We start from the raw sequence: 26,437 nt of genomic DNA on the forward strand, positions 1-26,437 counted from the left end.
CAGAGCCTACACTTCCTCGCCTGTCTGTCTGCCCCCCAATGCATCACAGCCTGAGAGGACCAGCCCCAAGCTTGATTAAAGTTGTCAATTTTCCAAGTGAGTTCTCTTAGTTATGGCCCGTACATTTCTCCGCCACCAATTGAGATGGCGTTCACAAGGCCAAGTACATTTTTCTCCAAACAGCATAAAAATGCAAAGCAGTGTCCTCCACAGCAAAGTTGTTGTACCCATGGCCACAAAGGCCTAAAATCCATCTTCTGCACAGAATGAAGCCCTGGGGACAAAGAGCAGTGAAGCTGAACTTGAATATGATGATTATAATAATGATGATGATGATGATCTTTGCTTCTCAGACAACAGGGAATCCATCCCAAGCTGCTCGAAGTTGTGAACTCTACTCCGACCCTGTTTGAGAGGACACTGATCACGTATGATAGGGGCCAGCAGCTACAGGAGAGATCCTAGAGAGAGGACGCGGTTGTCAGATTGATAGGATATTGTTAACACACAGTGGAGGGCAAGTGTAGGAAGGTCGTGCTGGATGTGAGTGATTCTGCACACCATATTTGCTTCTTTCCGTGTGCATGAACCTGTAAGTATTTTCCCCAGTACTGAACATATGATCTCTGGTATCTGCTATTCTACTTGTATGTCCTCTCTTTGACTCTGTAGCATATTTTGTGTGTATCATACAAGTGATGAGTCCAGGCCTTGTTGTAGTGATCTTTGCTCTCTATTCTTGGCTAAAAGTGGGAAAAGATCTGAGGCTGAGTTTCTATGTCTCTACCCATCATGCCTCCGGGGAACCTGCTCCATTTAGAGGGAGTTATAGACCAAGGAGCCCATTATTCATATAGCCGTATCAAACCAGCACCATATGTGGCCTGAATCTGAACATCCTACGCTGCACAAAACCTATGCCGCCCCGTCATCCCCCTCAAGAGTTCTGGATGGGCTTGAAAAATGAGAGAGCAGCTCTGACTAGGATGCCATAATTATCTCGCATGCTCATCAAGCATACATTACCGGTTAATTATCCTTCGATTCATCAGAAGTCCCAGCACATGGTTAGGGGAATATACAGTGGTGTACTTATACAGTAAATCTGCTGAGGGCTGTTATAGTAATGTGTAACCATTCGACTTCTCCAACAGACACAGTAGGATATGCGCTTGTTTTAGGAAGACGTCAATTGTATCTGCTCGGAGAGATTCCTGTACCAACCACAGATGTTTCAGAGTCCTGGAGATATTGTCACATCTTTTCTTACTGCTGCTACCACCGGGCCTGCGCAAAGTAATCATCCCTCCATACAAACAATCGCTCCAACATGGAGACAGATTAAGAGTAAACAAACTAAAACAAAAGAGGGGGAAACAATGCCTAAACAAGCCTTCCTGGCATGGCTGGGAGAGGCTTTAATCAATTAGAGAAACAAATGGCTGAAAGGGTGCCTTGTTTTCAGTCTCCCCATGTCTCCTCACCACGGCGCCATTGCACGGGACGCTTCCCACTTTATTTCCTTGTTTATTTAAGGGGCAGTAAACAGCACTCGCCTCGTAAATATTTTATGGTGTTTCTCCTCTCGCCTCTATCCCTCTCTCACTCCACCCCCTCCGCCTCCTCTCCCATTCCTTGCTCTGACAGACTGTATTGGCAGTGGGTGACTGATGACAATTTTCATCTTCTTTCTGGTTGTATCCTCCTTCTCCACCTCCTTCTCCTTTTCACGCATTGACCCGTGTAACAACTCAGTGAGGCTGAGGACTGGCTGTGCTTTCTAGGCTATAGGGGAGGATGTTGTAGAGGATTTCCACTAGCTAGCTCATAAAGCTATGTTTTCTAAACATGGATGATGATAGATGCAGTTGACCCAGGGTGTTTTTGTTCTTTTCTCAATATACAGTGCATTCGGAATGTATTCAGACCTTACATTACAGCCTTATTCTAAAATGTATTAAATAAAACATGTTCCTCAACAATCTACACACAATAACCCACAATGACAAAGAAAAATAGTTTGTTTTCTGTTTGCAAATGTATTAAAAACAAAAAACCGAAATACCTTATTTACAAAAGTATTCAGACTGAAATTGAGCTCAGGTGCATCCTGTTTACATTGATCATCCATGAGATGTTTCTACAACTTGATTGGAGTCCACCTGTGGTAAATTCAATTGAGTGGACATGATTTGGAAAGGCAAACACCTGTCTATATAAGGTCCCACAGTTGACAGTGCATGTCAGAGCAAAAACCAAGCCATGAGGTCGAAGGAATTGTTCGTGGAGCTCCGAGACAGGATTGTGTCGAGGCACAAATCTGGGGAAGGGTACCCAAAAATGTCTGCAGCATTGTAGGTCCCCAAGAACACAGTGGCCTCCATCATTCCTAAATGGAAGAAGTTTGGTAACACCAAGACTCTTCCTAGAGCTGGCCGCCTGGCCAAACAGCATTCCGGGAGAAGGGCCTTGGTCAGGGAGGTGACCAACAACCTGATGGTCACTCTGACCGAGCTCCAGAGTTCCTCTGTGGAGATAGGAGAACCTTCCAGAAGGACAACCATCTCCGCAGCATTCCACCAATCAGGCCTTCGTGGTAGAGTGGCCAGTTTGGAAGCCACTTCTCAGTAAAAGGCACATAACAGCCCGCTTGGAGTTTGCCAAAAGGCACCTAAAGTACTCTCAGACCTTGAGAAACAAGATTCTCTGGTCTGATAAAACCAAGATTTAACTCTTTGGCCTGAATGCCAAGCGTCATGTCTGGAGGAAACCTAGCACCATCCCTACGAGGAAGCATGGTGGTGGCAGCATCATGCTGTGGGGATGTTTTTCAGAGGAAAGGACTGGGAGACTAGTCAGGATCAAGGGGAAGATGAACGAAGCAAAGTACAGAGAGATCCTTGATGAAAACCTGATCCAGAGTGCTCAGGACCTCAGATTGGGGCAAAGGTTCACCTTCCAATAGGACAACAAACCTAAGCACACAGCCAAAACATAGCAGGAGTAGCCTTGGGACAAGTCCCTGAATGTCCTTGAGTGGCCCAGCCAGAGCCTGGACTTGAACCCGATCTCTGGAAAGACCTGAAAATAGCTATGCAGCGAAGTTCCCCATCCAAACTGACAGAGCTTGAGAGGATCTGCAGGGAAGAATTGGAGAAACTCCCAAAATACAGGTGTGCCAAGCTTGTAGCGTCATACCCAAGAAGACTCGAGGCTGTAATCGCTGCCAAAGGTGCTTCAACAAAGTACTGAGTAAAGGGTCTGAATACTTGTATTATATATTTGTACTTTTTTTGCTAAAAAATAAACAAATCTGTTTTTGCTTTGTCATTATGGGGTATTTTGTGTAGATTGATGAGGAAAACAATTTGGAAAATATATTTTAGAATAAGGCTGTAACATAACAAAATTTGGAAAAAGTCAAAGGGTCTGAATACTTCCCGAATGCACTGTATTTAATGCTGCCATCATTATTTACATATTAAATATTTTTGTAGCCTAAACAAGCCATAGTTTCACTATAAAGTTTCAAAGCTGATCTGCATCTGTTTCACATAAAGCACCTATTAAAAAGTCATAATAGGCATTGGCTCATGTAAGTTTTTGTACCACCAAGCCTTTAGTAAACCCAGTAATTTGTTGCTTCAAGTCTAATCAGAAAAAGTATCCACATAATCCTGTCAGCCTCGGGGACAGATGTGAATGTTCTGAATTTTGCCCTTGTCCAAATGTAACAAGTTAGGTTAATTGTACAGGCCATTGACTCAGGGCACATTCTAGACAAGAGGCTCGTTAGGATAATTGTGCCTCATTTTGTGAATAATTTCTTAAAATATATTTCCACACGGTCATTACTCATACTAACAACTTTAATATTTCTCATTCTCAAGGACTGAAACAAGACAAGGCACAAATGCTATTCTGAATCATCCATCCATCCATATTACGTTTTAGAGAGGTTGAAGACTTGCTGGATATCCCCACTCAAAATCTGGTATGTGATTGGGTCATTCTCTCTGTCTGTGGCCTATGAAAAACAACAAGAACAGAAGATAGAAATCAAGGATGCGTTTACTTCCACCGCCAACACAAATGCTTAAAATCTATTAAATCATATGATATTACAGTACATCTGATAATCCATACTGGCTGGTTTAGTAATTGCTGTTTGCTAAACTCAAACGCTTCCATGATCTCAACCTGAGTAATCACACTGCCCTCTCCTGACCTCCATCGATCTAGTTATGTGACCTTTGACTCCTGCTGTGTGTCTCTCACCTGTAGGTTGAGCAGGATGGCTCCTATCCTCATGGCCTCGCTGACCTCCAGGTTGTAGATGAAGAGGGGGAAGCGTGGGGGGCTCTGGTTGTTGGGGGGCAGCACCTCGATGTACACCGTGGTGATAGAGCTCCTGGAGGGGTGGAGGGCAACAAGAGGGCGGAAGTAAAGGTAATGGTCTGGTTTTCAGGTTCAATGGCTATTGCTACCCTGTAGGCACCTCCAAATTACTACAGGTGAGAAACATTACACAAGAATCACCTGTCTCCAACCAAATTAATTTGAATTCTGAATCATTTAGTCCTGGCCATTTTTTGACACAATATTTTCTTGGTCCAGTGCAGTTGTTAATCAAACATATACACGCGTGAACACCAAAATGTTTTCAATTTAAACCTATTGAAAAAGTGTGAATCGTGCATGGGTACCAATATATTAGAGCGCAAGTGTAATAGTACATTGGTGGTTCATCAGGGAATTGAAGGTTGTCATGGGTTTCCTGGCATCCAACAAGGACATCAAGAGGCTGATAAAGGTAGTTGAACAAGCCAATGAGGGAGCCGTGCCCTCATATACAGTAAGCTAAATATGATATTGTATATAGCATATTGAACGGCCTTACAGAAACAAGGAGCTATCATGAAGAAAGTGCTTCAGTTTCCAACCGGTAGCCTAAATGTGTTAATTTGAAAAAGCTGCTGAACAGTATGCATACAGAGGCACTGTTTGCCAAGGCCAATAGACGTGTGTTTGCACAGTCTGACCCAGTCATGGCAAACTATCTTCAGCAAAACCCATTCTACTGCAGGCGTCACCTCTTTCTGTTCAAAACTCCAATACTGACGTAAAGTTTGAGTTTTTAGCCTAGGCTAAGATAGTCCATATAAACTTTCAGAAAAGTTTGCTAGTCACTTGCTACTTGCCAACAGGAATATGAGGCAACAACTACATAAAAAGCAACACACCATTATCAATGATAGTTGAAAATAAAGAGAAATACATGAAAAATATGTATTTCTAATGTCTGTAAGAAGGAAGCCATCTGATACTTGATTCTAAACAGTTTGTCTACAACAGCCAGTCAAATATGTCTTCATACAGCCTCTTACCATTCACAACTTCAATCACAGCGGATACATTACTCGATATGCACATTCAATAAAGAATACATTGATTCAATTTGCATGAATTGAATAGACCTACAAGTGACTGTACAGTAGGAATAAACAATCAGATGGAACAACGACTAAATAAGATGGATGAATACATGTATGAAATCCTGACTTATTGAATACTTGGTCAACTGAAGGAGTCCGAAAAATGAAAAACTGAGTAAGAAACAAGATTTTACATAAAAAATAATCACCTAAATAATCCATAGATATTAATATACAGTCATTTCAATGCACACATTAACAAATGAAAGGTGTGATTGAGCAAAAGAAAGGCTGAAAGAACAAATAGATATAAAAATGAATGTATGAAATGAATGTACCTTCTCTGGATCTCTGGTGCATTGTCCGCAGCCTTCACTGTGAGGGCGTAAGAACGGCCCACGCTAAGGGCTATCCCGGGTGCGATGGTGATTCGTCCAGTGCGGTTATTGATGATGAAAACACCCTGCGCTCCGGCAAGGATCTCATAGGTCACCAGACCGTTTAACCCCTCATCAGCATCCAATGCCATCAGCTGAGAGAGAGAGAGAGCGAGAGAGAGAGGGAGGGAGAGTCAGTGTGAGAGAGGAAGAATTCAGTGTATTCTCAGCAGGATGTGGAGGGCCCTAAAATCAACATTCAAAGCCGCCAACTATTCAATTTACTAAACTGAGTTGAAAATGTTTCTAGGCAGGCAATAGTGATTCGTGAGAGGGCCCCACCTGTTTTTGTAATGTTATGTGTACAGGACCGGCATACAATGAGTGACATTTACCAGACGGGTGCTCTTGTAAGCTGTGTGTATTAGTGATGAGTGTGTTGACTCATAACCCCCCGTCCTAGCAGATATATCCGCGGGACAGACAGGTTTAGGGTCATTAAATATTATGTGGCTGAAGGGCGGGTGTGTCAAGACTTCCGCCGAAGTCGGCCCCTCTCCTTGTTCGGCGATCGACGTCACCGGCTTTCTAGCCATCGCCGCTCCATTTTTCATATTTCCATTTGTTTTGTCTTGTTCCATACACACCTGGTTTTCATTCCCTAATCACACTGAATGTATTTAGTCCACTGTTCCCCTACATTCCTTTGTGTGAAATTGTTTTATGTTATGTGGGTATTGTCACGCGCCAGACTTTTGTTCATGTTCCGTGTTTTGGGCACATTTCTGTACTTATGTGCTTTCATTTGGACCGGAATAAAAAAGTGCGCCTGTTTACTATACTCTGCTCTCCTGCACCTGACTTCGCCTCCAGTACACACTCGTAACAGGGTGGGTAACGGCTGGGTTGAATAAAGAGAAACAATACCTTAAAAATGTCATAAATTTATAATTATTGTGTTATTTATATAGGCTACATTGAGGTTTTTCTTTAATTATTTTAGGCTATCTGGTATTACTGCATACGCCTAAACTTTAGGATTTAATTGTACACGTGCGCCAAATAGCCTACACAGCCAATCGCCAAATAATGCTTTTAGGAAGGGCAGAAAAAGTTCAAGTCAATCCACAGAGGCAAAAAGGACATTGTTGAAGTTTAATTCAATAAGACCAAGCTGAGAAAGTTGAAAATAAAGAGAAGGGAGGGCCAGAAAAGTAAACAAATATATATTTCTGCAGTCTTTGACCTTAGCCTATATTGCATTTTCTATATTTGCTGGTTTGGGTTGGGTGCAGGCCTCAGATTTTCACTTTATCAGATATAGTCGGGCAGTTGCAGATGGGCTATACCCGCGCACCACTAGTGTGTATACAGAACTACTGACCTTTTCTAACTGCTACAGTAAACAACTTCTCCTCCCTTCTAAAATATCGATCCTAATTGAGTGAGAATCTATGGGCTCTATTTTAACAAACCTAATGCAAGGGTAAATCTAAGATCAGGTGGTAGTGCTATAGGTTCAGTGCTGTGTCAGAAATCATTTTTATATTTTCACAATCACAATTATTGGCACATTTGCTGGCATTGGCGCGAAAGGTCTTGGTTTTGATGAATAAACAAGGTGTGGTTGTGTCGAGGCTTGGCCCCTTACTAGCCAATCAGAACGTGTTTGTGAAATATGTGTGAAATATGTGTTTGCTTTAGGTTGTGTATTTACGGAATGTTTTGTATTGCCTTGGAATCAAGTCAAATTCCAATATTAGTCCATTAACGTTTGTTAAATGGCTTACAGAAACGAAATACCAAAATGTAGACCTACAGAATCTTTGCCAAATGTGTTAATTTGAACCCATTTGCAGTCCACATGGTTCTAGTAATTGCATGGCTTCAATAGCATTCACACTGATATAAGGGCTGTAAATTGCAATATGGCTGAGCATGGACATGCCAAACATTGTCAATAAGCAAGTTTAAATTCATAATTGATAAGGCCTAAAAAGAGAACGAATTTCTAATCAAATTCTAAACAAAACGAAACAACAAATAGGCTATGTCACACTTACAGGCACCATCATTTCTCCCCGTTGGCATAGAATTTTAAAACAACGCAGACTATGGGGGCGGTTTTACGCACATCCAAACTTTTCACAGTAGCTGGACAAAGATCCAATATAAAGAGAAAGGGAGAATGTTCACTCACTGTTAAACTGCTCCCAGTAGGTTTTATAAACATATTGGAACAATCTTACAGACCGCATTAACACTTCTCCAGAAGTTGCATTGCAAACGCGGCACAGACGTTGTCACAATAAAACCAGGAAGGTGAATCTTTCTAATACATTTTTGTTGTAATAAAAATAAACAGAAAACAAGCAATTTTTACAGGTTACAGATAACTTCTAAATACGAGGTTCACCAGAATTCACAGAGGTTCTCATCTCTCGTTTCATGATAGGAATGGACACGTAGCCTACATCATGGAGGGGGTTTTACTTACGTCCAAAACAGGACCTGCATTGCTCCAATAATGTGGGCCTGCCAACAATGCATAGATAAAAAGGGAATGTCAGCTCACTGTTTTATTCCTCTCAAACTTTATATTTTAATAAAGCTTTGGTGATTATGATTAATTTCCAATCGGTCTCAGAAGCCAAACCCTTTACCGATAGTCTTGACTACTTCCCAATTGCATTGGGCAGACAAAAAAAAGCCTTAATTAAGAGGAGGTGGTTTTCATGCTTGGTTTTTAATCAGCCTACCCGCTTACCCCTTCAAAGTTGGAGGATATATATGCAAATAAAAGATGACTGGTCACCGGTCAGAATAAACAGATCAGATTGTGCTGTCATGATCTGGGCCAAAAACTCAATCCCACCGAACAGGTTGAAATTCCAGCATTATTTTTCAAGCAGCTAAAACACAAAAAGGGCATTATCATAATTTTCACAATTTTAGTTTTGTTATCGCTCTGCCCCTTTAATATGTCTGTCTAATTCTACATCTGATGTCATTATCGGACCTGGGTTCAAATAGTATTGTTTCCTTTCAGGTAATTAATTTGCACTTCATTGAGTTTGTCTGGTGCTACAGAAGAGATGGAATAGTCCCAAAAGTGTAAACCCTTCCCAGCTGCCAGTGCAGGCAGGCTCAATCAAATGGTCAAAGTATTTGAAAAAACCCGATTTGAACCCATCTCGTCATTAGAAGCAGATAAATATTTTACATAAATGTATGTCTTTAGATGCAGCAGATGTCAGATATGGTAAATCTGTACACACCAAAGTTATTATTGTGGGGATGATAGCCCCTACAATAGTATATGCATTGGTAACTTGAAGCTCAATGTTACATAAAATCTCCCTACCATCACATCTAAGCCAATATGACACCAATGTAGATGAGAATTCTCAAATAAACTTGGAGGTACACAACACACTTCCTGCCTCTTGTCATGATGTGTCCAGCCGTTACCGAGAACCACTATAATGGATTTTTGACAGGGTTGTTAGCATTAGGGTTGTCAGACCACTTTTTGTCCAAACCTTTCTCAAATTCTAGACATTGGGTTATAACGAGGTGACAGGGTCCATAAAGTAACCATTAGACTTGCCACCTTTCAGACTGATTAAGTTTGTAGGTGCAACACTTTTTATTAAATGTATAATTTAATCGCTCTCACAGGCTCATTTCTGTCCATTAAGAACCAACAATGTGCTAACTTTTTGTAGCATTTCTGAGAATCCTAGATTTTTTTCAGCTGAATCTCAGAGTTCTAAAACCTAACCAAATCACTTGGGTTGTGCAGCAACAGCGATAGTAGCTAGCCAACTCCAGTCGGATGAGAGGCAAGCTACAAGAACAGGAAGTTAGCTATGTTTTTCTATGGAAGGGTTTTCACATGGATGAAGTCATCTGTGTAACTGTTGGCATTGAGACTTGACACTTGCCTGAAATAAGCACAAATAAGATAGTGAATGTCCTTGGCTGCTATTGCCAGTTAGCTAGCCAAATAAAGTTAGCCAGTAACGTTAGCTAGCCAACAAAGCTGTAACGTTAACGTTAGCTGTATGGATGGATCATGCACCGGCACAACTCAATGTTGACAATATACACTATATATACAAAAGTATGTGGATACCCCTTAAAATTTGTGGATCCAGTTATTTCAGCCACACCCTTTGCCGACAGGTGTATAAAATCGAGCACACAGCCATGCAATCTCCATAGACAAACATTGGCAGTAGAATGGTGTCATGACTTCATAGGTGCCAGACCCCCCCCCCATTTTATGATGGTCATAAATACCTGCAGGAACTCTCTCTCTCCCACACAATGAAAGGGAAGTTAAAAATTCCTTCGTTACAACAGAGAGATTTTGTGGTATTGTGACATCCAAGGTTGGATAATGAAACAATATTTCTGTAGTCCAAACAGTTGGAAGGGTCCGTGGGTACTTATTAAAGAACAATCATGTCGAATTCATTACTAATTTGTGATGTAACTAAGGACAGCAGGACATGACTATCTCTGAATGTGTATATTTCCCAGTGATCAGATTCACATCCAGATGTTGTGGAACTTATATGATTAAATACGAAACTATTTGTGAGAAGATGTAATGTGATGTTAGCCTTCTAAATGAGATAATTGTTTTCATATGAAGTCTTAAATGGACGAAAGACAGGCAATGGAACAGTGATTTTTCAAAATAAGAGGCATTTCTGGGTTGGATTTCCTCAGGTTTCTGCTTGCAAAATCAGTTCTGTTATACTCACAGACAATATTTTGGCAGTTTTGGAAACTTTAGAGTGTTTTCTATCCTACTCTGTCAATTATATGCATATTCTAGCATCTGGACCTGAGAAATAGGCGGCTTACATTGGGAACGTTAATTTTCCAAACATAAAAATTCTGCCCCCTAGCTTCAAGAGTTAAACAGCTGCAGACTGAATGTTCCTGTGTACATCTTCTTTCCTCGAGAAAGTTTCAGAGTTTCTAACCATTTCGTACCTTCAGCTCACGCTGTCCGTGTACTGGTCTTGTAGAGTCTAACCATTCGTGACGTCCGGTTCACAACGTTCGCCTGCTTGGTCCGATGTACATTTGTCACGCACTTTAGAAAAAGGGGCGTTCCATGACGCCGACATAATGTCTGTGCTCACATGGGTGTGGTCACTAACTGGTTAACTTCTTTGGGCTGCAAGCCCGAAGCCGGGCACAATATGACAACAGCCACTTCAAGTGCAGGGCGCGAAATTCAAAAGATATTTTTTAGAAATATTTAACTTTCACACATTAACCTGTTGAGGACAGAGGGCACTGTTTTCACTTTGGGGGAAAATCGTGCCCAATTTAAACGGCCTCGTACTCAATTCTTGCTCGTACAATATGCATATTATTATTAATATTGGATAGAAAACACTCTCTAGTTTCTAAAACCGTTTGAATTATATCTGTGAGTAAAACAGAACTCATTTTGCAGCAAATTTCCTGACAGGAAGTGGAAAATCTGAAATCGATGCTCTGTTCTAGGGCCTGCCTATAAATGTCCTTGATATTTATTAGTATACATCCACTTCATACGTCTTCCACTAGATGTCGACAGGCAGTGAGAGAAGAAATGGAGTGTATAACTTGATCTGGGGTCGAATAAAAGCTCTTGGCATGACGTGTCACCAGTTTCCTGTTTTCTGGAGCGCGCGAGAAGGGACCTGGTATTGCCTTCTGAAAAGCTGTCGTTATAGACGACTAATATTTCCGGCTTTGATTTTATTTGATAAATGTGACAATATCATCGTAAAGTATGTTTTTTCAATATAGTTTTATTAGATTATTGAAATTTTTTCGGGACGTTAGGCGTGTTGCGTGCCTTTGTTCACGAAGGAGAGCTTTGCGCTACTTTGCTAGCTTTCCGTGCTAATTGACTGGAGAAGAGGACATTCTAAAACCAAACAATGATTGTTCTGGACAAAGGACCCCTTGTACAACATTCTGATGGAAGATCATCAAAAGTAGGACCCATTTTATGATGCTATTTCATATATCTGTCGAACATGTGAAATAGTAGTTTGCGCCCAGATTTTGGGCACTCTCTCGCTATAACTAAGCTGGATGTCGTAATGAAGTTATTTTTAGAATTCTAACACGGCGATTGCATTAATCCACCTGTCGTGTCAGATTTTGAAAATAGTTTATCGATCACTAGACAAAACATTACAAACACCTAGCAGCAATGTAGATTGTTCACGGAAGTCAGAAAAGCAATAAAATTATTCGCTTATCTTTGATGATCTTCGGACGTTTGCACTCACGAGACTCCCAGTTACACAATAAATGTTCCTTTTGTTCGATAAAGATTATTTTTATATCAAAAAACCTCCATTTGTTTGGCGCGTTATGTTCAGTATTCCACAGCCTTAGGCAGGTCATCAAGGCTTGACGAAAATTCCAAATAGTATCCGTAAAGTTCGTAGAAACATGTCAAACGTTTTTTATAAACAATCCTCAGGTTGTTTTTAACATAAATAATCGATAATATTTCAACCGGACTGTAAACTATTCAATACAAGAGAGAAAGAAAATGTCTAGCTACCAGGCGCGCGCATGAACTAATGGAAGGACATTGGCTATCCACTGACGCGATTTGATAAATCTCACTCATTTTTCAGAATAAAAGCTTGAAACTATGTCGAAAGACTGTTCATACCCTACCCTGAGGAAGCCATAGGAAAAGGAATCTGGTTGATATCCCTTTAACCTGTTTGGGCTGCAGGGGCAGTATTGAGTAGCCTGGATAAAAGGTGCCCATTTCAAACGGCCTCGTACTCAATTCTTGCTCGTACAATATGCATATTATTATTAATATTGGATAGAAAACACTCTCTAGTTTCTAAAACCGTTTGAATTATATCTGTGAGTAAAACAGAACTCATTTTGCAGCAAACTTCCTGACAGGAAGTGGAAAATCTGAAATCGATGCTCTGTTCTAGGGCCTGCCTATAAATGTGCTTGATATGTATTAGTATACATGCACTTCATACGCCTTCCACTAGATGTCAACAGGCAGTGAGAGAAGAAATGGAGTGTATAACTTGATCTGAGGTCGAATAAAAGCTCTTGGCATGACGTGACACCAATGTCCTGTTTTCTGGAACGCGCGAGAAGGGACCTGGTATTGCCTTCTGAAAAGCTGTCGTTATAGACGACTAATATCTCCGGCTTTGATTTTATTTGATAAATGTGACAATATCATCGTAAAGTATGTTTTTTCAATATAGTTTTATTAGATTATTGAAATTTTTTCGGGACGTTAGGCGTGTTGCTTTGTCTGCGTTTGTTCACGAAGGAGAGCTTCGCGCCACTTTGCTAGCTTTCCGTGCTAATTGACTGGAGAAGAGGACATTCTAAAACCAAACAACGATTGTTCCCGACAAAGGACCCCTTGTACAACATTCTGATGGAAGATCATCAAAAGTAGGACCCATTTTATGATGCTATTTCATATATCTGTCGAACATGTGTACTATTAGTTTGCGCCCAGATTTTGGGCACTCTCTCGCTATAACTAAGCTGGATGTCGTAATGAAGTTATTTTTAGAATTCTAACACGGCGATTGCATTAAGAACTAGTGTATCTATCATTTCCTATACAACATGTATTTTTTAGTAACGTTTATGAATAGTTATTTGGTCAGAAGAGTTGCGTGTCATAAAAATATCCGGACATTCTGGGGAAAAAGATGCTACGTTAGCACAATGTATAACCACTGATTTCAGCTCTAAATATGCACATTTTCGAACAAAACATAAGTGTATGTATAACCTGATGTTATAGGACTGTCATCTGATGAAGCTTATCAAGGTTAGTCAAAAATTATATATCTTTTGCTGGTTTGTTACGATCGCTAACTTTTGCTGCTGGTAAATGGCTTGTGTTTCTGGCTATTGTGGTAAGCTAATATAATGCTATATTGTGTTTTCGCTGTAAAACACTTAAGAAATCGGAAATATTGGCTGGATTCACAAGATGCTTGTCTTTCATTTGCTGTACACCATGTATTTTTCAGAAATGTTTTATGATGAGTATTTAGGTATTTCACGTTGGTGTCTGTAATTACTCTGGCTGCTTCGGTGCTATTTGTGACGGTAGCTGTGATGGTAGCTGCAATGTAAAACTGATTTATACCTCAAATATGCACATTTTTCGAACAAAACATAGATTTATTGTATAAAATAAATCTATGTTTTGTTCGAAAAATGTGCATATTTGAGGTATAAATCAGTTTTACATTTTAAATTTTTCGAACAAAACATAGATTTATTGTATAACATGTTATACAATAAATCTATGTTTTGTTCGAAAAATGTGCATATTTGAGGTATAAATCAGTTTTACATTGCAGCTACCATCACAGCTACCGTCAGAAATAGCACCGAAGCAGCCAGAGTAATTACAGACACCAACGTCAAATATCTAAATACTCATCATAAAACATTTCTGAAAAATCGATGGTGTACAGCAAATTAAAGACAAACATCTTGTGAATCCAGCCAATATTTCCGATTTTTTAAGTGTTTTACAGCGAAAACACAATATAGCATTATATTAGCTTACTACAATAGCCTACCACACTACCGCATTCATTCATCAAGGCACGTTAGCGATAGCAATAGGCACGTTAGCGATAGCGAATAAACCAGCAAAAGATATTAATTTTCACTAACCTTCATAAACCTTCATCAGATGACAGTCCTATAACATCGGGTTATACATACACTTATGTTTTGTTCGAAAATGTGCATATTTAAAGCTGAAATCAGTGGTTATACATTGTGCTAACGTAGCATCTTTTTCCCAGAATGTGCGGATATTTTTATGACACTCAACCATTCTGACCAAATAACTATTCATAAACGTTACTAGAAAATACATGTTGTATAGGAAATGATAGATACACTAGTTCTTAATGCAATCGCCGTGTTAGAATTCTAAAAATAACTTCATTAGGATATGCAGTTTACGTTATGGCGAGAGAGTGCCCAAAACCTGTCCGCAAACTACTAGTACACATGTACGACAGATATATGAAATAACATCATAAAATGGGTCCTACTTTTGATGATCTTCCATCAGAATGTTGTACAAGGGGTCCTTTGTCCAGAACAATCGTTGTTTGGTTTTAGAATGTCCTCTTCTCCAGTCAATTAGCACGGAAAGCTAGCAAAGTAGCGCGAAGCTCTCCTTCCTGAACAAAGGCACACAACGCAACACGCCTAACGTCCCGAATAAATTTCAATAATCTAATAAAACTATATTGAAAAAACATACTTACGATGATATTGTCACATTTATCAAATAAAATCAAAGCCGGAGATATTAGTCGTCTATAACGACAGCTTTTCAGAAGGCAATACCTCGCGCGCTCCAGAAAACAGGAAACTGGTGACACGTCATGCCAAGAGGTTTTACTCGACCCCAGATCAAGTTATACACTCCATTTCTTCTCTCACTGCCTGTCGACATCTAGTGGAAGACGTATGAAGTGCATGTATATTAATAAATATCAAGGACATTTATAGGCAGGCCCTAGAACAGAGCATCGATTTCAGATTTTCCACTTCCTGTCAGGAAGTTTGCTGCAAAATGAGTTCTGTTTTACTCACAGATATAATTCAAACGGTTTTAGAAACTAGAGAGTGTTTTCTATCCAATAGTAATAATAATATGCATATTGTACGAGCAAGAATTGAGTACGAGGCCGTTTAAATTGGGCACGATTTTCCCCCAAAGTGAAAACAGCGCCCTCTGTCCTCAACAGGTTAACCTTTACTGCTCAGGCGTTCCGCCAGCGGAACTCCTCCAACATTCCACTGAAAAGGCAGAGCGCGAAATTCAAAATATATTTTTTAGAAATATTTAACTTTCACACATTAACAAGTCCAATACAGCAAATGAAAGGTACACATCTTGTGAATCCAGCCAACATGTCCGATTTTTAACATGTTTTACAGCGAAAACAGCACGTATATTTATGTTAGCTCACCACCAAATACAAAAAAGGACAGACATTTTTCACAGCACAGGTAGCATGCACAAAGCCAACCTAACTAACCAAGAACCAACCAAACTAACCAACAAACAACTTCATCAGATGACAGTCTTATAACATGTTATTCAATAAATCTATGTTTTGTTCGAAAAATGTGCATATTTCAGGTATAAATCATAGTTTACATTGCAGCTACAATCAGAAATTGCACCGAAAGCAGACAGAATAATTACAGACACCAACGTCAAATACCTAAATACTCATCATAAAACATTTCTGAAAAATACATAGTGTACAGCAAATGAAAGACAAGCATCTTGTGAATCCAGCAAATATTTCCGATTTCTTAAGTGTTTTACAGCGAAAACACAATATAGCGTTATATTAGCTTACCACAATAGCCAGAAACACAAGCCATTTTCCAGCAGTAAAAGTTAGCGATTGTGACAAACCAGTAAAAGATATATAATTTTTGACTAACCTTGATATTCTTCATCAGATGACAGTCCTATAACATCAGGTTATACATACACTTATGTTTTGTTCGAAAATGTGCATATTTAGAGCTGAAATCAGTGGTTATACATTGTGCTAACGTAGCTACTTTTTCCCACAACGTCCGGATTTTTTTCGGACACTTTTTCTGACACACATATTCTGACCAAATAGCTATTCATAAACATAACAAAAAAATACATGTTGTATAGGAAATGATAGATCCACTAGTTCTTAATGCAATCGCCGTGTTAGAATTCTAAAAATAACTTCATTACCACATAAGGCTTACGTTATGTCGACCGAGTGCCCAAAACCTGGGCGCAAAACTAATAGTACACAGTTCGACAGATATATGAAATAACATCATAAAATGGGTCCTACTTTTGCTGATCTTCCATCAGAATGTTGTACAAGGTGTCCTTTGTCAAGAACAATCGTTGTTTGGATTTAGAACGTCCTTTTTCCCTCTTGAATTAGCAAGCGCACTAGCCAAGTGGCGCGAAGCTCTCCTTTCTGAACAAAGGCACACAACGCAACACGCCTAACGTCCCGAATAAATTTCAAAAATCTAATAAAACTATATTGAAAAAACATACTTTACGATGATATTGTCACATGTATCAAATAAAATCAAAGCCGGAGATAGTAGTCGCCTATAACGACAGCATTTCAGAAGGCAATTCCAGGTCCATCCTCGCGCTAACCAGAAAACAGGAAATGGGTGACACGTCATTCCAAGAGGACGTTTTCCATCTCAGACCAAGATAAACACTCCATTTCTTCTCTCACTGCATCTTGACATCCAGGGGAAGGTGTATGACGTGCATGTATACTAATAGGTATCATGCCCATTTATAGGCAGGACCTAGAAGAGAGCATCGATTTCAGATTTTCCACTTCCTGGTCAGGAAGTTTGTGCCAAATGAGTTCTGTTTTACTCACAGATATAATTCAAACGGTTTTAGAAACTAGAGTGTTTTCTATCCAATAGTAATAATAATATGCATATTGTACGAGCAAGAATTGAGTACGAGGCTGTTTAAATTGGGCACGTTTTTCCCCCAAAGTGAAAACAGCGCCCTCTGTCCTCATCAGGTTAACAACAAGCTAAGCTGTGTTTTGCTATATTGCACTTCTGATATCATGAATATAAATATTTTTAGCAATTATTTTTGAATTTGGCGCTCTGCAATTCAGCGGTTGTTGATGAAAATGATCCCGCTAAAGGGATCCGTGCATCAAGAAGTTAAATACTTTAGTACGGTACTCAGAAAAATCCATTCTAAAGAACATTTCCCAATCAAACGACTATTGGTATGTCTGACGTATCCATTATAACACAGCCCGCTGAACAAGCTACAACTACGAAAGACTTTGATCTCTGGTGGACAAACCAGAGACTTTCTGTCGAATTACTCCCCAGACGGACCGGCGATTTCAACAGAGAGACAACAAAGACATACACACGTAAATATGTACATTGCAATTCTTTCGAATGAGCGGCCATTCATGTGCAAAGTATTCACATTTCCATGAGCAAAGTTCCCAGCTGTATGTACATTAGTGAAGTCCTTTGCCTTTTTCTCCTGCTCTTTCTTACATGCCCCCCCCTTTCCCTCTCTTTTGAATCAGCCATTTTGTGTAACAAGCCAGGTGCACCTAGGTTAAACAACACCAACATCATTGTTTGTTGCGCGACCTTTGCACAGTCAAAAGAAAACGTAATGCTTCCTAATTTGGTTAGCTATGTGACTGTTTGCAATATATCAACTGTTACATTTTTTTTACAATAAAAAGCAAGAGAAATAAACTTTCAATCAGTACTGAGTGAATGAACAACAATAAAAGCTTCCTGTCATCAACATACATTCCATTTAAATAGTGTCAAGATAATGCGTTTATGACAGGGTTCGTAGCATAAGTGTAAACGGCGATTTATTGTCAATCTGGTGTCTGTATTGGCCGTACAGCATTTACTGTGATGCGGCATTCATACTTCTTGCGCTTCGCAGAGCAGAGCTGTTGTGAAGGAAGTTGTCAAGGAAGAACGTTTTGGTTTATACAGGACGTACCTCCCCCCACCTACCATCAACCAATCATGTCAATGCAGAGTTATACGGAGCTATACAGAGCCCTCTGCAAAATGTGGGAGGCGCATGGCGATGCGGTGCAGAGCTTGATTTGGCCTACGCAAGCCCCCGGAATCTCCGCCATTTTATCACACCCTCCGTATGGAGCCTCTGGACCTCATTTCCGAATCAAGCAATATATTGGCTTATCGTAAACATTGCTAAATAAAAAGGTTTAAGAAAGTACAGGCAGACACCACATTACTACATGACAAAACAGCTCGCTCAATCAAGCATGATGGTCTTGTATGAAGTATAAAAGCAAAGCTTGTTTTTATATAATAAAAAAAGCTTGAAAAGGTGGGATTAGCGTGCTGTGTGAAAAATCCAATGCTTAAATTTGTATGCTGTACAAATCACATTATTGTGGGAGCACCTCCTTTAAGAGTATGAATTAGGCTGTTTGAGAATGTTTAAATACTATAAGATACCTGCCTACACATTGTTTGAAATACAATAGACCAACATAGCTACTGTAGTAGGTCAAAGCTGTGTGCTGGAAGTAGAGCATGGGTAGAGTACAGTAGGCATTGTGGTGCTCATGTGAAATTCGTTTATTTTTCGGCTTCAGACTAATGCCTACTTCTCACTTAAAATGTAGTTTTTTGTTTTAAATAGATCTTAGAACCATGCTGTGCTATCTCCAAAATGGAACAGCCACCCTGTCACGATCGTCGTAATGAGCGGACCAAGGCGCAGCGTGATTGAAGTTCCACATCTTTATTATGGTGAAACTTTAAACAAAAACAATAAACCAATAACGAAACGTGAAAGTAGTGGTGCACATGCACATGCACAAACACAAAACAATATCCCACAAACACAGGTGGGAAAAATGGCTACCTAAATATGTAGAGTAGAGGCAACGATTACCAGCTGCCTCTAATTGGGAACCATACAAAACACCAACATAGAAATATTGAGCTAGAACACCCCCTAGTCACGCCCTGACCTACTACACCATAGAGAACCAAGGGCTCTCTATGGTCAGGGCGTGACACACCCCTCCATTCTGGCCAATTCATTTGGACACTCCACTGTTTAGAACTCGTGGCACCCATAGCCAGGCTTTAATTTAACGTCAGCTTCATATCTGCAAGGCCTTGCTATGTTAATCCGTGCTAGGCTAGCCTACTGAACCCTTTTTCCATATAGAGCTATGATGTCTAAGAGATGAAATAGCAGCAGCAGCATCAAATAAACCTGCCTCCTTAGAGGCCAGGAGATTCTCATATAAACTGCCTGGCCTAATTTCAGCTGGGCTGGGCGGCTGATTTTAAACACAGATTAAACTTGACCTTTTCTATGTCTGACATTTTTTTTGTGACTGTGTGCGAGATGGGAGATCATGCTCTGCTTACCAAATGAGAGACAAACGCACGCTGCTGCTGAACGAACCACACAAAACCAGATATGTCAATGTGGGGACTTCCTGCTGGAAACACTTTGACCCTAAACACAAACGTGCACGTATGCACTCATATACACTCACTCACACACACACCAAACCCAACCCCAGACCTTTAAACCAATCAAACTAGAATTCTAGTCAAACTAAATAAACTCTGCAATCCATTCAGACATATTGTAGAGATGACGACAAACCATAAACCAGATCTCCCTGGAGCAAATATTTTTATTAAACCCCTTTTTCGTGTTATCCAATTAGTAGTTAAAGTCTTGTCCCATCGCTGCAACACCTGTACGGACTTGGGAGAGGCAAAGGTTGAGAGCCATCCGTCCTCCGAAACACAACCCTGCCAAGCCACACTGCTCGCTTAACCCAGAAGCCAGCCGCACCAATGTGTCAGAGGAAACAACGTACAGCTGGCGACCGAAGTCAGTGTGCATGCGCCCGGCCCGCCACAAGGAGTCACTAGAGAGTGATGGGCCAAACTCTCCCCTAACCTAACCCAGACGACACTGGGCCAATTGTGGGCCGCCTCATGGGTCTCCCGGTCTCGGCAGGATGCGACACAGCCCGGGATCGACCCGGGGTCTGTAGTGACGCCTCTAGCACTGCAATGCAGCGCCTTAGACCGCTGCGCCCCTCGGGAGGACCCTGGAGCTATTTCAGTGACAATTGTTGTTATAGGAGAGGAGATTGATTTGGAGTCCTGACTGTTGACTCATGGTAGTGTATTACGTCAAGTTATGTCAATATTGAGCTGATGATATTTGAGTCTGGATCACTGTATTAAGAGAGTAGATTGTTCTTGAGTCATCAGCTCTGATCAAAGAAAGAGTGGATTGTTCTGGGGCTGGGAATGTTGATCTAAGGCAACATTTGTTTGCGGAACTGGACAAGAGAGAGAAAGAGAGGCGGGAGAAATAGAGAGAGACAGAGAGAGAGAGCGAGGGAAAGAAGAGACAGAAAGAGAAAGAGCGAAAGCGCGAGAGAAGAATGAGAGCCAGAGAGAAAGGGGGACAGGAAGATAGAGACAGATATGTATTGATTACCTGTAGTACTGTTTCTCCTTGCTGCATGTCAGTGAACACCTTAACGCTGTAGGAGACTTCACCGAAGGTGGGAGTGTTGTCATTGGCGTCAATCACCAGGATGTTGACAGTCACCCGCATGCTCTCCTGTACCCCATCTGATGCCATCATCTATACACAAAACAACAGTGAGAGCAGTAAAAATCCTGCCTTTAGGACAAAGCCTGTTTCTTGCAAATTCTCTTCCAGTTTCCTTTTGTGTTACGTTTTTCAACTTAACTTCTTATGGCTGGGGGGAGTATTGAGTAGCTTGGATGAATAAGGTGCCCAGAGTAAACTGCCTGCTACTCAGTCCCAGAAGCTAAGATATGCATATTATTAGCAGATTTAGATAGAAGACACTCTGAAGTTTCTAAAACTGTTTGAATGATGTCTGTGAGTATAACAGAACTCATATGGCAGGCAAAAACCTGAGAAAAAATCCAACCAGGAAGTGGGAAATCTGAGGTTTGTAGGTTTGCCTATCCAATATACAGTGTCTATGGGGTCATATTGCACTTCCTAAGGCTTCCACTAGATGTCAACAGTCTTTAGAACATTGTTTGATGCTTCTTCTGTGAAGGATGAGTGAATAAGAGCTGATTAAGTCAGGTGTCTGGCAGAGTGCCACAAACTCAGTCAGGCGCGCCCCTGTGAGAGTTAGCTGCGTTCCATCGCATTTCTGAAGACAAAGGAATTCTCCGGTTGAAACATTATTGAAGATTTATGTTAAAAACATCCTAAAGATTGATTCTATACAACGTTTGACATGTTTCTGCGAACTGTAATGGAATTGTTTGACTTTTCGTCTGCCCTGCGCGTCGTGAATTTGGATTTTGGAACTAAACGTGCGAACAAAAAGGAGGTATTTGGACATAAATTATGGACGTTATCGAACAAAACCAACATTTATTGTGGAACTGGGATTCCTGGGAGTGCATTCTGATGAAGATCATCAAAGGTAAGTGAATATTTATAATGCTATTTCTGACTTCTGTTGACTCCACAACATGGCGGGTACCTGTATGGCTTGTTTTTGTGTCTGAGCGTCGTACTCAGAATATTGCATGTTGTGCTTTTTTTTTTTTTTTTTTTTTTTTAATCTGACACAGCGGTTGCATTAAGGAGAAGTTTATCTAAAGTTCCATGTGTAATACGTGTATCTTTTATCAATGTTTATTATGAGTATTTCTGTAAATTGATGTGGCTCTCTGCAAAATCACCGGATGTTTTGGAGGCAAAACATTACTGAACATAACGGGCCAATGTAAACTAAGATTTTTGGATATAAATAGGAACTTTATTGAACAAAACATACATGTATTGTGTAACATGAAGTCCTATGAGTGTCATCTGATGAAGATCATCAAAGGTTAGTGATTCATTTTATCTCTATTTCTGCTTTTTGTGACTCCTCTCTTTGGCTGGAAATGGCTGTGTTTTTCTGTGACTAGGTACTGACTTAACATAATCATATGGTGTGCTTTCGCCGTAAAGCCCTTTTGAAATCGGACACTGTGGTGGGATTAACAACAAGTTTATCTTTAAAATGGTGTAAAATACTTGTATGTTTGAGGAATTTTAATTATGAGATTTCTGTTGTTTGAATTTGGCGCCCTGCACTTTCACTGGCTGTTGTCAAGTCGATCCCGTTAACAGGATCTCAGCCATAAGAAGTTTGAAGTGCCTGACTAAAAAAACAATAGAAAACTGAGATAAAACAGAGTAAATACGAACAAATAAAGGGTACATAAAAGGGTAAAGGGTACAACTTTAATATGGTATTGCCGGTCCCCCTGGCTTAATTCACAACACAGATGTTGAGGTTTTCCTCAGGAGGGGCGCAAAACTAAATCAAACTTTTGAGACTTACTGTAGAAAGGCACACCCTCACACAGACAAACACAAACACACACATACAGACACGTAAACCACAGGAGGCTGCTGAGGGGAGAACGGCTCATAATAATGGCCGGAACGGAGCAAATGGAATGGCATCAAACACATTGAAACCACGTGTTTGATGTATTTGATACCATTCCACTTATTCTGCCCCAGCCATTACCACAAGCCCGTCCTCCCCAATTAAGTTGCCACCAACCTCCTGTGACGTACTGTCGTGGAAAATTGCGAGATTATGTTATAGTGCTTGTAAGATTATATTATAATCTTTGTATTGCACTAGAATGGTTGTTTTATTCGACAGAATAGAATCTGTCGACTATTGTGTGTTCAGTGTTCCACTGAGGATGGGCCTCTATGAGATAGCACTGACAGAGGAGATTTACGATGTCTTTGGCCAGTAAAGCCTAAAGAGCATTCCAGATAGTGAGGTAATGTTTTTGTACTATGAAGTACCAGGAACGAGATTAGAACCTCGTCTTAGAGACCAAACTGAACGATAATTTATAGCTAATGCTATCTGGATATGGAATAATCCTTTCTCAAGTAAAAGGCCCTTTGTGAAGAGTTCTGTGGTTCGTCATGTAAGTTGAGAGGGGTGTATCTTGGCTATAAAAGATCTTTGTATTCGACTGTAGGGACTCTCAGAATTCATTATAGACACTGAATTGATCTGAGGGCGATTTTAAAGCTCACATTATTAAAGATGACATTTAAGTATAACTCTGACTGGTGTGTGGTTTGTAACTCTCCTCATTTGGTAATACAGGAAATTGCCACGACAGTACACATACACACACACAGTAAGTGAGAGCAACCCAAAAGAAAGGACAACCAAACAAAACAGAACCCTTGAAGCCAGAATACAGAACATTAAAGGCTTGATTTCAATTTAAATGGACCACTTATTCTCTTACCATTGCTTGCCCAAGACAATATAACACAATTGCTTGATGCTCAAGAATTTAAAATTGCAGCAATTTCTTTCATAAGTCCGGATCATTCTAATGGCAACCATCAAAGCCTCAACATAGACATAATAAACATACTATTGATGAAACTCTTCAAAGATAATAGTCACATATCCTTATCACAGCAACAAGTCCATGTACAAATCTAAAATCAAATCAAATCGTTTTGGTCGGGTACACATATTTTGCAGATGTTATCACGGATGTAGCTAAATGCTTATGTTCCTAGCTCCAACAGTGCAGTAATACCAAACAAAACAAAACAATACATGCAAATCCCCCAATTAAAAAAAAGAAGGATTTAAGAAATATATAAATATTAGAATGAGCACTTTCAGAGTCCCAAATATACAGTACCAGTCAAAAGTTTGAACACACCTACTCATTCAAGGGTTTTTCTTAATTTTTTTATATTTTCAACATTGCAGAATAATAGTGAAGATATCGAAACTATGAAATAACACATATGGAATCATGTAGTAACCAAAAAAGTGTTAAACAAATTAAACTATATTCTAAATTTGAGAGTCTTCAAAGTAGCCACCCCTTTACCTTGATGACAGCTTTGCACACTCTTAGCATTCTCTCAACCAGCTTCACCTGGAATGCTTTTCCAACATTCTTGAAGGAGTTCCAAAATATGCTGAGCAATTGTTGGCTACTTTTCCTTCACTCCACGGTCCAACTCATCCCAAACCATCTCAATTGGGTTGAGGTCGGGTGATTGTGGAGGCCAGGTTACCTGATGCAGCACTCCATCACTCTCCTTCTTGGTCAAATAGTCCTTACACAGCCTGGAGGTGTGTTGGAAACCAAATGATAGTCCCACTAAGAGCAAACCAGATGGGATGGCGTATCGCTGAAAAATGTTGTGGTAGCCATGCTGGTTAAGTGTACCTTTTAATTCTAAATTAATCACTGACACTGTCACCAGCAAAGCATCCACACACCATCACAAATCCTCCTCCATGCTTCACAGTGGGAACCACACATGCAGAGAACATCCGTTCACCTACTCTGCGTCTCAAAAAGACATGGCGGTTGGAACCAAAATCTCAAATTTGGACTAACGACAAAAGAGATTTCCACCGGTCTAATGTCCATTGCTCATGATTCCTCGCCCAAGCAAGAATCTTCTCCTTATTGGTGTCCTTTAGTAGTGGTTTCTTTTCAGCAATTCGACCATGAAGGTCTGATTCACGCAGTCTTCTCTGAACAGATGTTGAGATGTGTCTGTTACTTGAACTCTGTGAAGCATTTATTTGGGCTGCAAATTCTGAAGCTGGTAACTGTAATGAACATATCCTCTGCAGCAGAGGTAACTCTTGGTCTTCCTTTCCTGTGGCGGTCCTCATGAGAGCCAGTTTCATCATATCGCTTGATGGTTTTTTGCGACTGCACTTGAAGAAACTTTCAAAGTTCTTTAAATTTACCATATTGCCTGACATTCACGTGTTAAAGTAATGATGGACTGTTGTTTCTCTTTGCTTATTTGAGCTATTCTTGCCATAATATGGACTTGGTCTTTTACCAAATAGGGCTATCTTTTGTATACCACCCTTACCTTTTCTCAAAACAATTGATTGGCTCAAATGCATTAAGAAAGAACAAGGCACACATGTTAATTGAAATGCATTCCAGGTGACTACCTCATGAAGCTGGTTGAGAGAATGCCAACAGTGTGCAAAGCTGTCATCAAGGCAAAGGGTGGCTACTTTGAAGAATCTCAAAAATAAAGCATATTTTAATTTGTTTAACACTTTTTTGGTTATTACAAGATCCCTTATGTGTTATTTCATAGTTTTAAATTAGGAACTACCCTTGAATGAGTAGGTGTGTCCAAACCTTTGACTGGTACTGTAAATCTATATCTACAGTACATGGTAACAATTTACTTGACATCCATTTCATAATATTTCATAACAGCTGACATAACTTGTTATAACCTGTCATAATATAGTCATAACACTGTCATGACCCATATAGTTATGTCAGCTGTTATGTCATATAGTTGTGGCAAATATTGCGTTATTTTATGGCTGGTTGTAACACCTACATACGAGTGTCAAAACCCAAACATATATAAATAATTATTTTCCCTGCCAGGAAGTTTCCTTTCGTTTTAAACTTTGTTTTTTAAATCATTTGTTGTTGTTGTCGGAATGAATTCCTTACAGTCCCGTTTTTTTCCGTCATATAGCGTGTAGAAAATGCACTTTATAACAATTTCAAAGAGCATTATGACCATCATAATCATATAAGCCAGGTCGGCCTTTCACAAACATGCTCTTATATCAGTCAAAAAGAGGGTGTCTTGTCCTGCTCCTGAAATCTGCTCCTGCATTCATCCCAGTCACCAGCAACAGAGCATTGGGGTAGGTGCATGTCTGACATCAATGTGTGCGTGATTGCAATGATAATATAATATAGTACATTTCCCAAAAATGGTTATAACATAAACATACTGTTGACACGTATGCTATGGTGTAATGTAAAGTTTTGCCTTGTGTGGTAGCTTTTGTGGATTTTGACACTTATGTAGGTGTCATAACCAGCCATTAAATAACGCAATATAACAGTGCTATGACCATATTATAA

At 40.0% G+C, this 26,437-nt stretch overlaps 1 protein-coding gene across 1 annotated transcript in view; it reads right to left on the reverse strand.

Moving 5' to 3' along the window:
* The window catches only part of LOC120017430 (protocadherin-15-like), a 140,932-nt gene that overhangs the window by 51,313 nt on the left and 63,182 nt on the right, over positions 1–26,437 (reverse strand). Inside the window, exons 12-15 of the mRNA XM_038960177.1 lie at positions 20,949–21,098; positions 5,774–5,967; positions 4,279–4,411; positions 3,948–4,027 (exon numbers count right to left, since the gene is read on the reverse strand). Coding sequence (XP_038816105.1) covers positions 3,948–4,027; positions 4,279–4,411; positions 5,774–5,967; positions 20,949–21,098 — 557 coding nt within the window. The remainder of the gene's footprint in view (positions 1–3,947; positions 4,028–4,278; positions 4,412–5,773; positions 5,968–20,948; positions 21,099–26,437) is intronic.

Source organism: Salvelinus namaycush, chromosome 22 (assembly GCF_016432855.1).
Source record: "Salvelinus namaycush isolate Seneca chromosome 22, SaNama_1.0, whole genome shotgun sequence".
Taxonomy (NCBI): Eukaryota; Metazoa; Chordata; class Actinopteri; order Salmoniformes; family Salmonidae; genus Salvelinus; species Salvelinus namaycush.